General features: G+C 38.1%; 2 protein-coding genes and 1 long non-coding RNA gene across 3 annotated transcripts; 2 read left to right on the top strand and 1 right to left on the bottom strand.

Moving 5' to 3' along the window:
* The first annotated feature begins 355 nt into the window (after positions 1 to 355).
* On the top strand, positions 356 to 4,987 carry LOC149732873 (cytochrome P450 2F5-like). The gene is made up of 9 exons (XM_089882845.1): positions 356 to 1,315; positions 1,655 to 1,785; positions 1,983 to 2,088; positions 2,376 to 2,485; positions 2,800 to 2,912; positions 2,998 to 3,113; positions 3,511 to 3,655; positions 3,967 to 4,134; positions 4,205 to 4,987. Exons 1-9 carry the CDS (start codon positions 1,019 to 1,021, stop codon positions 4,513 to 4,515), a joined length of 1,497 nt encoding a protein of 498 aa, XP_089738971.1. The 5' UTR covers positions 356 to 1,018; the 3' UTR covers positions 4,516 to 4,987.
* A 914-nt stretch (positions 4,988 to 5,901) lies between these two features.
* LOC149732871 (crystal protein-like) lies at positions 5,902 to 12,828 on the top strand. The gene is made up of 10 exons (XM_089882834.1): positions 5,902 to 6,194; positions 6,435 to 6,549; positions 7,016 to 7,223; positions 7,585 to 7,715; positions 8,216 to 8,418; positions 8,838 to 9,096; positions 9,814 to 9,977; positions 10,814 to 10,960; positions 11,473 to 11,602; positions 12,399 to 12,828. Exons 1-10 carry the CDS (start codon positions 5,902 to 5,904, stop codon positions 12,696 to 12,698), a joined length of 1,950 nt encoding a protein of 649 aa, XP_089738960.1. The 3' UTR covers positions 12,699 to 12,828.
* LOC149732872 (uncharacterized) lies at positions 6,374 to 12,006 on the bottom strand. The gene is made up of 2 exons (XR_016385543.1): positions 11,881 to 12,006; positions 6,374 to 6,547 (listed from the first exon to the last, which is right to left on the bottom strand). It is a non-coding gene; the product is annotated as an uncharacterized LOC149732872 (long non-coding RNA).
* Positions 12,829 to 13,602: the final 774 nt, after the last annotated feature.

Genomic DNA, 13,602 nt, shown 5'->3' with positions numbered 1-13,602 from the left:
ATCGGTGTACCAAACAGATAAATATTATAGTATTAGTTCAATTTTACTTAACATTTTGCAATTGTTCCGTCGTCGTCGTTTAGCAACAGCACATCAGTAGACGTAGCCCAATCACTTTTTGTGATATTAGAGACAAAGTTATGCTCCCAGCAGAAAAATATAGCTAAAAATAGAGGATGAAACATAGCATTTGTTATTAACCTTTCCTTTGGGAAAGTGAACAACTAGAAAATATATAATAGGGTGGGGGAAGATGGGACAACTTTTTATCCTATTTTATCTTCCTATTTGGTACTAAACAAAAGAACATTCAAAAAATATAAAACCGTATCCCCAAGACTCCCATAAACTGTTTTTAATTGTTTAAAACACGATCAGAATATTTAGGTATTAAAGTGTCCCATCTTCCCCCGCCTTACCATACAACAATAACGAAAACGGATACAAAATATTAACGGAAGTACGAAGATTTCTACAAAACCGGATATCCCGCTTTGTTTCCTGGAAAAATCCAGATTATTTTAGTTTTATTAACACCGCGTCGACTACAATTAACCGTGCTATATTAAGGCTGATGTCAGAATATCGTGACGAAAATTTTGTGTAAAAATTTGTGAGCAAATTCGAATGATTTTACCATGTTATGCACTGACTCATAGTCTGATACAGAGCTATAATAAGGTTGATACGCCGGGTGTTACGCATACCTGTCATATTTTATTGTAAAGTGGGCTTACAGGTTATGTTGTCAGTAAGATATAATTTGAAGGCATGGAAGCGGATTCTTTTTCGTTAATCGGATTGCCTTTAAAACTAATCATGGAGAGCACAATGATATAGAAAAGACAGACCATTAAATATTTCAAATACAAAAACCTAGGCAAAGTGTACGTATCATTTGCACTTACAGAAATCTACGAACCTTTCTCGGTGGATATTATTGGAAATAAAAAATGATTTCCTACAGTAGAGTTTTACATTGCAGATTATTTAGTTAGCACTTTGCAAACCTTTTAAAATGCTATTGAACAATGGTACCATGCTAGAAGTGCCTGGGAGCTTTGTAAGTTACTTAACTGTATGCAAGTTCCTTACATGTACAGCGGCGTACTTGCTCTACCGGCACTGGTACCAAATGCCACGTAGTTTTCCTCCCGGCCCAAGGGGAATTCCTATCCTTGGAGTCCTGCCGTTGCTTGGACGCCATCCAGAACGAAAACTCAACGAATGGAAGAGGGAATATGGACCAGTGATGGGCGCTCGTGTTGGAAGAAAAAACTGGGTCGTCTTGGGAGACTATGCGAGTATCAAAATGGTAATTTATCTTCGTTTTTTTTAAGTTTTAAAACATGTTTGGTGTTGTCATATTACATACACACCACGACTGCATATATACCTTGGCTTTTTGGTTCAACTTTTGAACCGAACTTCGGGCGCCCGTGACACACGCCAGACAAGGATAAATAACATTCATTCATTCATCTGTAGTAGTAACTTTATATACGCACCAAATAATATTGGTAACTTGTGTGTAATGTTTAATGGGGTCACCATACAACAAACGGGTTGGAAATAAATATTTTCCGTGTTTCAGCCGCGATGTAGCCTACATTGGCACCAGTTATATCATAGTAATATTTGCTTCGGATATTAGGCCTTGATGGGCGAAGGAGATATTTTCTCGGGGAGGCCAAGCCCGCATAAGAAAGAAGATGGGATTGTCTTCCTTGATAACGGTCGCTCGTGGACGATGCACAAAACGTTGGGACTTCTCGTGTTCCGTGGGTACGAATCCTATCATTTGCAATGGCCTGCATGGCGAACGCATGTGTTTTCATCATCTTAAATATAGTATAGGTTGAGGTAGGACGGTTCATGTTTCCATCATCGAATATTTAATAGTTTTAGGTAAAATAGTTCAGGCTTTCATTACTTAAATATTATGCTGGGGTAAAATAATCTTGTTTTAATTCTTGCTACAGTTTTGGAATCACAGAAAACAAAAGTTTAGAGAAACATGTCATCGAGGAAGTCTCTTATTTGAAGGAAGCTGTTCGTTCTAAAAGAGGGGTAGCGTTTTCTATCGATGTAAGTTATAACAAGGTGTACATTGCGACGGTTATAGAACATCATATTTAATAGAGCCCTATTTTTAATACACTAATCATTCGTATATTGTAAGCATCTCGTAATATAGTTACTATGGGGGAAGACGGGACACCTTATTTGGTACAAAATATCCAAATGTCATGATCGTGTTTCATAGAATTAAAATTTTATAGCAGATATTTAACCTAAAATGTAAACAACAATAACCAGAATGCAAATACTATTAGACAATCTTGTTTTAACCTTACTTGCTTATGTGGTTTTAGACAATTCTTACGAATGCTGTGTCTAATGTGTTATGTTCAATTTTGCTTGGACAGCGGTTTCAATACAGTGATCAAAGGTTCAAGAGAATAATTCACCAACTCTCACGGAGGTTTGTATACCCGAAAAGTTTTCTTTCAGAGATTTTCTTGGATAAAAAAATGTGTTTTCCGGCGCCATGGCTAAGTGGTTACCCTGCAGCTTGCTTTCTAACCCAGTTTATATACGAGTTCGAGATGATCCCATTCTGTTTAGGCATATGTGTTCTTATTTATAACTAACGAAAACGGCTTAAGGTGGTATTTTATGGTTAACTATATAGTAAGCGATCACAAGCTTGTGATCAGACCCCGTGTTATACCGACTGTGGATGTCTCGACACCTTGGAATAAATACTCCATGTTCATTCATTTCTTGCTGTTGCAGATTTTACAACCCACTTGGTGCTAGTGTATCTACCGGCTTCGGTTTTGAAGCCTTAACAAATTTCTTTCAAAAGAGGAAACAGACACGACGGCAGAAGCTAAGCATTTTAAAACGTTGGTATTATAGACATAATGAATGCGTCATATCTCGGTGGGACGGAGGATATTCGAGATATGACTTATTCATGTTTAATTTCAGGAACCCTTCTCGGGTTTATAAACATACACGAAAAGACATATGACAGCACGAACATTAGGGACTTTATTGACGCCTTTCTTCTGCTCAAGCATCGCCAACTGGACGAGTCATTTAACGTAAGTGCTGCATATGCAGATACATGTAATAATAGCCAAACGTTATGTCTCGCAATAAGGACATTATACAAAAGTAAGGATCTGGTGCTGCGATATTGACGGTTCTTGTTCTTTACACAATAAGAGTCGTACAACTTTATGAACACCAGATCAGGAGCTGATTCGCGAAATTTATAGCATTCAGTTATTCTACTATTATGGGGTGAGATGGAACACAATCAACACACAATATCCCATATTTTCCGATATGGTTTTACCAATTAATAACGCTCATTTAAGTCGCGAGGCTGCAGTTATATTCTTTAAATGTGCTTTGTTTTCTACCGAATAAGACGAGAAATTAAACGAAAACATGTATCATTTTGCCTCAACCTTTACCGTATATATTTCATTGCAGGACAAACAGTTAATACATTATATATACGACTTATTTTTGGGCGGGACCGAAACAACGACTGGTACCCTACGATGGGCCATTCTGTGTTTACTGCATTATCCTGAAAAGCAAGCCAAGTTACGGAAAGAAATAATTCAAGTACTCGGTAAGTGGAAATATGATGAAAGCAATGGTATAGTACCCATATATATGATCGCGACTCAAATCTAAATGATACGGGTTTAAGTATCATCAGTGCTATCACCGTGGGCATATATGTGCAAGACACTTAAAGGCAATTGCTTTAACTCAGCAGCCCCTTTATATGTTAGCGCGTATGGTAACTCGTAATTGAGCAGGAATAGTGTACGAAACCGAACACTCATGTTAGCGATTGCCGTTGCCTTGCTATACGCGAGGATAAAACTTGTTTTTTTACAAAATATTTTCAGTTAATGCCATTTTTCCCCACAACAGGAGATCAAGAAGTTACAATTCTGAAGAAACACGAGATGCCATATACAAGCGCATTCATTCACGAAGTGTATAGATTCAGGACTTTATTTCCTCTTGGTTTACCACATAAAACAAGTCATCAGGTTATATTGGACAGCTACGTTATACCACAGGGAACAACGGTAAATGGTTTATATTCTATCTTGCTGCGTGGCTGAAGTGATATACGCGTCAGCAAGCCATAGAACATAAGATTTAGGCCAAAGTGGGCCCCAAAAAATGTTCCCAAAGGTATTTGACGAGCCCGAGGAATTTAAACCTGAGCGTCATCTTTATGGAAACGGGGAGTTCGGACGCTCCCCCTACGTCATACCCTTTTCAGTTGGACCTCGTCACTGCTTAGGCGAGCAGCTAGCATCTATGATGTTGTTTATATATTTAGTTTCACTGGTTAGGAGTTTCGAATTTCTTCCGGATCCTAAGTTAAACGGTTTACCCGATATAAGAAGCGGTGCCAGCGGCCCGGTGTTTTTGCCTAAAAGTTTTAATGTCGTGGCTCGAGAGCTGTGATTCGAGTACATCGACAACGCTTATAACTGACGTTCTTTTCTACACGTTTTATGCATATATTAATACGATTAAGTTACATACTATACATTTGGCACAGCCATGTCAAAAGTTTTTATTTTTTAACTATGCTTGCCTTTTGATTTTAAAATGATATAGCGTTGGCACTATTTTTAATGAAATACACCGTTTTATAGTGTATATAGTAGGGTGGGGGGAGACGGGGCACTTTACCATATAATCACCCCCCAAATGGGACGAGAAAATAAAATTATAAATGGTTTCCCATCTTCCGCCACCCTTCTATACATATTTCATGCGTTACTGTTATTTTAGAACCCGTCGTTCGACTTGCAATAAATGTCTGTTTGAACTGCTTTCATTTCAAAAGTAAATGTTTTTATAACGTTTATGGGCAATGAAGTTTATGTTTATACCAACGGTATATAGACGGGCGCCAGTGTGTTATAGGTTACTTCAGGTCGCAATAACCAGCGTGCAAGACATATGATGTGTTGTAATTAAATGAATGAATAAATAATCGGTTTTATCCTCGCGTGGCAGAGCATTGATAGCGGTAACTTTTACACCTCGTGCCAGCCTATACGAGTTACCACCTATGTAACTTTTTGCTGGGTGAGTGTTTTTTTTGAACTAACAATTTTAAAAAAGGCTGCTATTGTTTTCTAGGTTAGTCCAATGTTCGTTAGACTCTTTTGCCAACAAATATACATACGCCCACAATCACCGGCGCAGCCAGGGGGTTTAGGTGGTCGCGTCCCCCCTTACAAACCCCAAAAAAAATTAAAAAAATAAAAAAAAATAAAAAAAAATTGAAAACTTTTGATTACCCTCCCTTCCTTTATTTTTTGGCTGTGCCACTGCCCACAGCGGTAGCATCTTACGCCGCTCCGCACTTTTACCTCAAAAAACACAGAGCGCCTTACAAATCCTTCAGCCCAAGTTTTTACTAACTTTGCTTTTATAGCCTAGCGGTTCACCGTGCGTGCGAGCCCCGGATATAATGAAGCCATTGTTTTAATAATGAGGTCGAAATCACCTTGTTAATGATTGCTTAACGAGTGCGGTTTACGTTGCTGTAAATCTTACCCCACAAGTACACACAGTGCGGTTGTCTGGATTATGTTCTGGGAATAGTTAATGGGAAAATCGTGGCGTCGTTTAAAATTTCGTGCATGTTTTTGTAACAGGGTCGTATTTTATTTTGCAAAACTCTTGTAGCAATATACATGCCAATAACGTTCATTTTTCTCGCGTTTATTTAAAAGTTTTTAAGTTTTTTAAGCTCAGTATTACTTTAAATAGTATGGTAATTTAAATATATATTGCATTTTAAGCAGTGTAGTGTAGTGTAATAACAAAATAGTGATGATGGTGCAAATGCGAATTGCTTTATGTGTCGTGTTTTGCATTAACTGCGCTTGGAGCTGGGAGTCTGAACCACTTGCTCAAGAAATTGCTGAATTGTTGTACAGCGCAAATAGCGGCGTTGATTTTGAATTCGGAAACGCAAGACAATTTTCGGAGGAATTTTCGACTAGACAAGTTTTAGCGAATCCTACCGTAGATACCACAAGCGGGGAGTTTACAGGTTCAAGCACCGAGCAAGTACACGCGTTCTACAGTGTCCCATATGCTAAACCACCTGTCGGAATTTTTAGGTATACATTGATTAAATGAATGTATAACTTACTTTATTCTCACACGGCGGGGCAACGATAGACGTTATAACACTAATGTTCTGTTTCATACACCTTATGTGCCAGCTAACGAGATACCACGTATGTAACTTCATTGTGTCATACAATAACCCATAAAGCGATTTAATAGACACTATATATATGGTAATTCATTCATTTATTTATTAAAAAGATACTACATACATGTTGTGTTGATTTCAGATTCAAACCCCCAGTAGCTGCAGAACATGGAGGCTCAATAAACGTGTCGGTTCCTAACTACGTCCAATGCTCGCAATCCCCTCAACAATGTAGCGATGGAACTTGTGGAACGACTGTAAGATATATAGGAGTGTCATAACTACGTATAGGGATATGTAACTTTTTTCTTGGATTGTAAAACCAATTATAATGTATAGTAGTATGTGATGGGACCAGTTTAGTACATACAAATCTAAATATCCTTTTCGTGTTTTAAAGATTTATAGTTTAAAACACAACGGCTTATGAGAGTCGTGAGGATACGTTTATAATTCTTTAAATCTTCTTTGTTTGCTATCAAATTGGAAGAGAAAATATCACACTTATACAGACGTAAACTCTGCGCTAACTGCAGCGGCGCAAATAAGTGGTATACCGCTTAGCTACGGCGCCAGATTTACTTTTACTGGATAAGAAAACGCTTTATATTCTGGGTAAACGTCCTATGTGTTAACGACAGGCGTACTTGATAAAAGAATGTTATTATATAGATAAACGCCATCTCTTTTTGTATTAGGCGAATAACTAGTTTTCAATTTCAGAAAACCGAAGATTGTCTTGTTCTGAACATATATGCACCGGCGAGTGTGAACCTGGATTCAACGAATAATATGAACGAGTTACTACCTGTTATGTTCTGGATACACGGTGGAGCGTTTTTCGCTGGTTCAGGCACCAACCCTGGTTATGACGGCGGTTGGTTAACCAACAAAACAAACACAGTTGTCGTGAACATAAACTACAGACTAGGTAAGCATAACTGTAATAAATTCCGCGAATATGAATTTGATTTAATTGGTGCTCACTGACAAAGGGGGTTAGCGCGCCCACCTCTATAGTCCAGAGAATGTGGATACGAGGCTGCTAAGCATTGTGGGCATGCGTGTTCTCAAACAAGACGACTACGGCAATTGCCCAGTGGTCTCTTATGGGCTGTCCAAATTGTCTTTCAAGCAACAACATATCACAAATACCTCAAATATTCACCCACTAAGTAACATGCATGATAACTTGTAAGCGGAAACGAGGTGTATGAAACAGAACACCCGTGTTATAACGTGTTGTCTCACCATGCGAGGATAATAAATTACAATTATTCATCCGTTTATAGACGCTCTTGGATTTTTGGTTTTTGAAGAAGGCGGCGAAAAATTCGACGGAAATCAAGGGTTTAAAGATCAGCAGCTAGCGTTGAAATGGGTCAGGGATAATATCGCTAAGTTTGGTGGAGACAAAAACAAGGTATCAAAACAGCACCAACAACATAAGTGTTCTTGTACATAGTGGGGTGGGGGAAGATGGGACACATTTCCATTCTATTTACTCGTTCCACTTGGTAGTAAACAAATAACATTTAAATAATTACAAAACTGTATCCTCACGACTCCCATATAGATCGTTGTTAATTTTTTAAAACACGATCAGAATATTCCAACATTATGAGCTAAAGGTTTCCCATCTTCATCACCCTACTATATATATAGAAAATAGGACTGATATAAAGTATAGGATATATCAACACATTTAACTTCATAAGCAATATAAAATCCGAAACGCCTACAACATGTCAATTTAAGCTTACCGAAAAGTTTGTTTGTTAAACGTTCTTACAACAGTCTTCAAGGCCATATTTCATCGCACATGTACATTACTCTAACGACCTACAGCGTACACTTAGTCTTGTTTGACTTTCGGTTACAAAGAATTTCTCGTAAAGATGTGAACAAACACTTTTATCGCAGGTCACAATATTTGGAAACAGCGCGGGCGCACAGTCAGTAATGCTCCACGTGCTGTCGCAAGAGAGCGACCCGCTGTTTCACAGAGCAATAATGCAGAGTAACCCGGCCGTGTTTTATTATTACACAACAGACGAAGCAAAGGTTGTCACGGAAGAATTGCTTGACGTGTTAAATTGCACAACAAACAAGTTGGATTGCTTGATGTAAATACGACTGTAGCGTCTATATGGCATTTAAAAAAAAGGAAGTTGGGACACTTTTTCATACTGTTTTCTCTTCCCGTTTAGTACTAAACAAAGAACATTTAAAGAATTATAAAGCATTATTTTCACGACTTACATAGACCGTTGGTAATTGTTTAAAACACGACCAGGATATTTGGATAAAATGCGCTAAAGGTGCCCCATCATCTCCCCACAACCCATACTATTCCCATGCTTACATCGAACACACGCATTATATAATCTAACTGGCATTCGCTTCTTTTTTCATAATTAAACATTCATTCTGAAATGTGCATTTTACTTGCAATCGCTTTCTACTCTTAAATTTATATATATGTTACGCCCAAACAGGTATTTCACTCTACTTTTTTACCAACATCTTACTCTACTATTCACAGGAGTACGGAAGCGCACACACTGGTCAACGCACGAGCCAAAGTCATGGCAAAAGCGGCATTACGAAGAAACATATTTGATGGAGTGGAACCATATAGGCCAGTGACTGACGGTATAGAGTTCATTGGCCAACCATTGGACCAATTCCAAAGCGGCAATTGGCAGAAAAACAAAGCGCTTATCGTTGGAAGCAATACTGAAGAACTTGAATTCATAAACGTTGTTTTTCGCAACCGAACTGTTAGGAAAAATATTTTCGAGGTAAATGAGTTTAACCGCCTACCACACACGAATCGCTATTGAAAACCACTTGGCATAGCCGAACACTTAATTTCGTTTTATTGCCTGTGAACTCACAAATTAAAAAACTTGACTCCCATTATTTGAATTAAGTTTTCCTACCAGGTGGGAAACCCTATTAGGTACCTAACCGCTGCCCAGATTTAATGGAATGCCTTTATAACGTTAACAGCACGTAAGCACCATAGACATATATACCATTGAACACGAAACAGCATAGTTACATATATAGTAGCGTGGGGGTAAGATAGGACACCTTTAGCATGTAATACCCAAGTATGCTGATCGTTTTTAAACAAGTAACAACGACCTATGGGAGTCGTGAAGATGCCCCCCCTTCCTACTATATATCTGTTGTCGAAATACATTAGCCTTATATTACAGCGAAGATTATATTACAGCGAAGTCAACATTTTAAACAAGTAACATATTACAAAATGCTAGGCGTTTGGGGTATTCGGACTCCAAACTAATTTCCAATCTCCTATATGACCCCTTTTTATTCTATTTTCGCGTCGCATTTGGTAGTAAACAAAGAACATTCAAAGAATTATAAAAACCGTATCCTCTCGACCCCCATAGACCGTTCTCAATTGTTTAAAACACGTTCAGAATATTTGGATATTTTGTGCTAAAGGTGTCCTATTTACCCTATATAGTAATATATCTATTTTTTAGACAGTAAACAATTTCGTTCTTGGAGATTACTACGGTCCAATAGTAAGCGAAAGGTACATGCAACTGGCCGGGGAAACACCTGAGGTTCAATACGACTATACTGCTATCCTGGCTCAGGAAATAGGAGACATGTTCTTTGTGTGCCCGAGCAGAGCTCTAGCAAGGTAAAATACGATATATAGATTTAAGCATATTGCCGTGTATAGTAGGGTGGGGTAAGATGGGACATGTTTTTATTCTCTTTATCGCCCCATTTGCTATAGTAAACAGAGAATATATTTACAGGACTATTTAACCATATATATATCTGCACTCAAAAAGACCGTTTATAATTGTTAAAACACGATCAGGAAATATTGGTTTTAGGTGCTAAAGGTATTCTATCTTACCCCACAGTACTACGTATTCTTTAAATTTTGTTTTTTTGCAAACAATCTTCAACACAGTAGGAGGCCTATTATTAGGCCTATATATAGACATACGAAGGTTTCGGGCTAATCTAAATCACTTGCACGCAGATGCCAACTATATTGATCTACATAGTGGAAGAATGTTTTTATAATTAGACCAACTATGTTTGCCTATGTATAAAACATATATAACAAATATATTGGACGCCCAATTTAGATACCCATATATATATATAGCACGTTTAATTATAGAAATACTGCACGGAAACAGCACAACTAAAAACACAGGATTAAATAGGTACTACAAATATAAGAGGTTACGATGTAAGCAGCTGTAATTAAAAATGAATGAATGTAACCAGTTTCTTGAGTTACCACGTATAACTTTGTATTCACTATTTTTTGGAGATGTTTTTATTTTTGTAACGTATAGCTCACAAATTGGGTTGGAGCAAATGCGGTTAAGTGTCTTGCCCACTTACACACACGCCACAATGGTAGCGGTGTCGAGCCTCGAACCGATAACTCTGTGTGTTATACAGAGACCGGCGCGCTGAACACATATAGCCTAACTTGTCTGTATTTTACAGATTAGCGTCCCGGTCAAGCCCAGCCAGCGATACAGTCTACTTGTATTCAAATAGCCATCCTGCTGACCTTGGTGCTTGCACAAGTGAAGCAAGCACCTGTGGCCATGCTTACCACGGATCAGAACCGCGATATGTGTTCAACACTGTGTAAGTCCATAACACATAAATAATTATACCGAACTTGATACTATATACCGATTAGGTTTTAATGACGCGCGCTTTTGTATGGTTATAATAATTAAAGGCGAGCTATGTCAATTGTCCACGCATTATACCAAGTTATAATATGTTCGTCGTGGATCGACAACAAAGCAACGAGCCTTTAATAACACCCAAATAAATTTGCCGATGATTTTCAAATTGGGCAGACCTGAAGTTAAACCTATCTGTCCTTTTTAAAACTAGTATAGTAGGGGGCGGGGGAAGATGGCGCACCTTTTCATTCTGTTTTCTCGTCCAATTTAGTCGTAAACAAAGAACATTCAAAAAATTATAAAACTATTTCCGCAAGTCTCCCATAGACCGTTGTTAATTGTTTAAAACACGATCTGGAGATGGATAATATGTGTTAAGGGTGTCCCATCTTCGTGTTAAAAGTGTCCCATCTTCGTGTTAAAAGTGTCCCATCTTCCCTCATAGTACTATGTTTACTTTTTTAGACCAAACGCAACAGCTGACGACATGACGGTGTCAGATATATTCTCTGATTATTGGGGAAGCTTCGCTTATACTGGATATCCACAGTCCGACAAGTATACAGCATGGCCGGCCTATGTCCCGCAAAGTGAGGTATACACTCTAGAGAGTCTATACTATATAGTATAAGGGTGGGGGGAGATGGGACAGCTGTTCCTCAGTTTTCTCGTCTCATTTGGTAGTAAACAAAGAACATTCAAATAATTATAAAACCGTTCTCGATTGTACACCCAATTTTCACATTACTACATCAGTAGTGAGAATAACCAAACTCGAATAATGCGCGTGGAGTCGATTATGATATAAGTTACAAGCTAATATTTAATAAAACAAAGCATAGCTTAATGAATCAAAATTCTAGTTACACTCACTTAATAACTTGACGACGATCTTTTATAAAAGCGGTGGCGAGTTGAACCGTATACATAGTAGTATATCATACAAAGCAACAGTAGGTTACATTGACAACTAACTACTTCTATCCAAAACCATCACGAGTTACCAGCGCAGGAAACAAACGCCGCGTCGCAATCAGGCCAGAGGGACAAGAGTCGTGAAAACTTCTGTGATTATTAGTAATACGAGCAATTCGAAAAGCTATTTTGTTCATTAAAGATACACACAGGGCGGGGGAAATGGGACACCTTTTCATTATTTTTGCTCTTCCAACTTGGTAGTAAAAAAAATACATTCAAAGAATTATGAAACCATATCCTTACGACTCCCATAGACCGTTGATAATTGCTTAAAACACGATCAGGATATTTAGATTAATTTAGCAATTGTAGCAACCAGGATGCGGTGCTACGAAATATGTAACAGACAAAAATCAAGTCTAACGAATCGTGTGAACTGTGTATAATACCATAATATTGTTTAATATACATAGACCATTGAAGGCATGAGTCAATGGACCAACATATTACTCAAAGCCCCAAACAGCGAGACTGAGACCGGATATAAAGAAGACCTGTGCGATTTTTGGGACGAAATTGGATTTTACGTGAACATTACGTCACCGGGTGACGTCACTACTTTGTCAACTCCGGTGGTCTCTGACGTCACAGAGCAGGCGGAGAATAAAAAAACGACCGTCGGGTCCGCTACAATGTTTGGTGTAACATTCAATTTCACAGAAAAGTTAATGATCGCTGCCGGATATTTCCTTTTTATGATGATTAATTTGTGACTGCTGTAATAACCTTGTATGTTTTGTAATTCAATATTTTTTGTGTTTTATACTAACGCTAATTTACAGTCATGTGTAAAAAATAATTTCGAGCCTAATTACATAAATAAAATCTCAGCGGAACCCCTATTAGCCGCCCGAATATTTTTGGCTTCATTAAAAAGCAAGTGGCAGGGCCAGGCGGTCGTCTAGCTACTAATTGGCTGTGCAGGTAGCTGGAACAAGACAGGCCATCGATCGAAAAACTCGTTTTGTTGTGATCATTTTAACGGTGGGGATTTATGGCACCTTCCAATGGTGGGGTGGTATGCGGTATTTTTGGGTTAAGGAGAAACGGTCTGGTTTAGGCAAATTTTAAACAGGGTTAAAAGAGTTCACTTACAAATAATTGAAGCTCGTTTTTGAGAAAGTTCTGTGGGGTAAGATGGGATATCGTGAGCACCTGTAAATATTTTTGGATCATCTTTTAATTAATTAACAAACTATTATAAATTTCTTTGTTAACCACCAGTTTGGATGGAAAATAGAATAAAACATGTCCCATATTACCCCATCCTACGATATTATGGATTACAAGCTGGTATTTTTTTTATAATTTAAACAAACTGTTTTCGTACACGTTGTTTGGACAGGTATGCATGACGTTTTTGTAAAGGAGCGTGGGAACGCCGAGAGTAAAACTTTTTACGTGACTGTTTTTGGTCTCAATTTGTAGGTGTCTATACCGAGAAAAACCTTCGAAAACAACTTGTTGAAAATTATGCGGTACGGGCATATACCGTCAATCAAGCAGGCGTATTGTTTTTTACGTGGTATAGACATGGCACAGTTAATAACATCGTGGTATTCTCACATATAAGGAGCGCTGATAGATTTTATGACTATATGTTTAAGACCATTGCCG

The sequence above is a fragment of the Ciona robusta genome, chromosome 8 (genome assembly GCF_009617815.1).
Source record: "Ciona robusta chromosome 8, ASM961781v2".
NCBI classification, from domain to species: Eukaryota; Metazoa; Chordata; class Ascidiacea; order Phlebobranchia; family Cionidae; genus Ciona; species Ciona robusta.
Note: the sequence above shows the minus strand (reverse complement) of the source record. Positions and strands in the feature narration are given on the sequence as shown.

Excerpts from the sequence above, each read along its gene's own strand:
- LOC149732871 (XM_089882834.1), top strand. The coding sequence starts at position 5,902 with ATGATGGTGCAAATGCGAATTGCTTTATGTGTCGTGTTTTGCATTAAC. Across the intron at positions 7,716-8,215 it reads TTGGTGGAGACAAAAACAAG|GTCACAATATTTGGAAACAG; the intron begins GTATCAAAACAG and ends CTTTTATCGCAG. Across the intron at positions 11,603-12,398 it reads CCTATGTCCCGCAAAGTGAG|ACCATTGAAGGCATGAGTCA; the intron begins GTATACACTCTA and ends TAATATACATAG.
- LOC149732873 (XM_089882845.1), top strand. The coding sequence starts at position 1,019 with ATGCTATTGAACAATGGTACCATGCTAGAAGTGCCTGGGAGCTTTGTA. Across the intron at positions 3,114-3,510 it reads AACTGGACGAGTCATTTAAC|GACAAACAGTTAATACATTA; the intron begins GTAAGTGCTGCA and ends ATTTCATTGCAG. Across the intron at positions 3,656-3,966 it reads AGAAATAATTCAAGTACTCG|GAGATCAAGAAGTTACAATT; the intron begins GTAAGTGGAAAT and ends TCCCCACAACAG.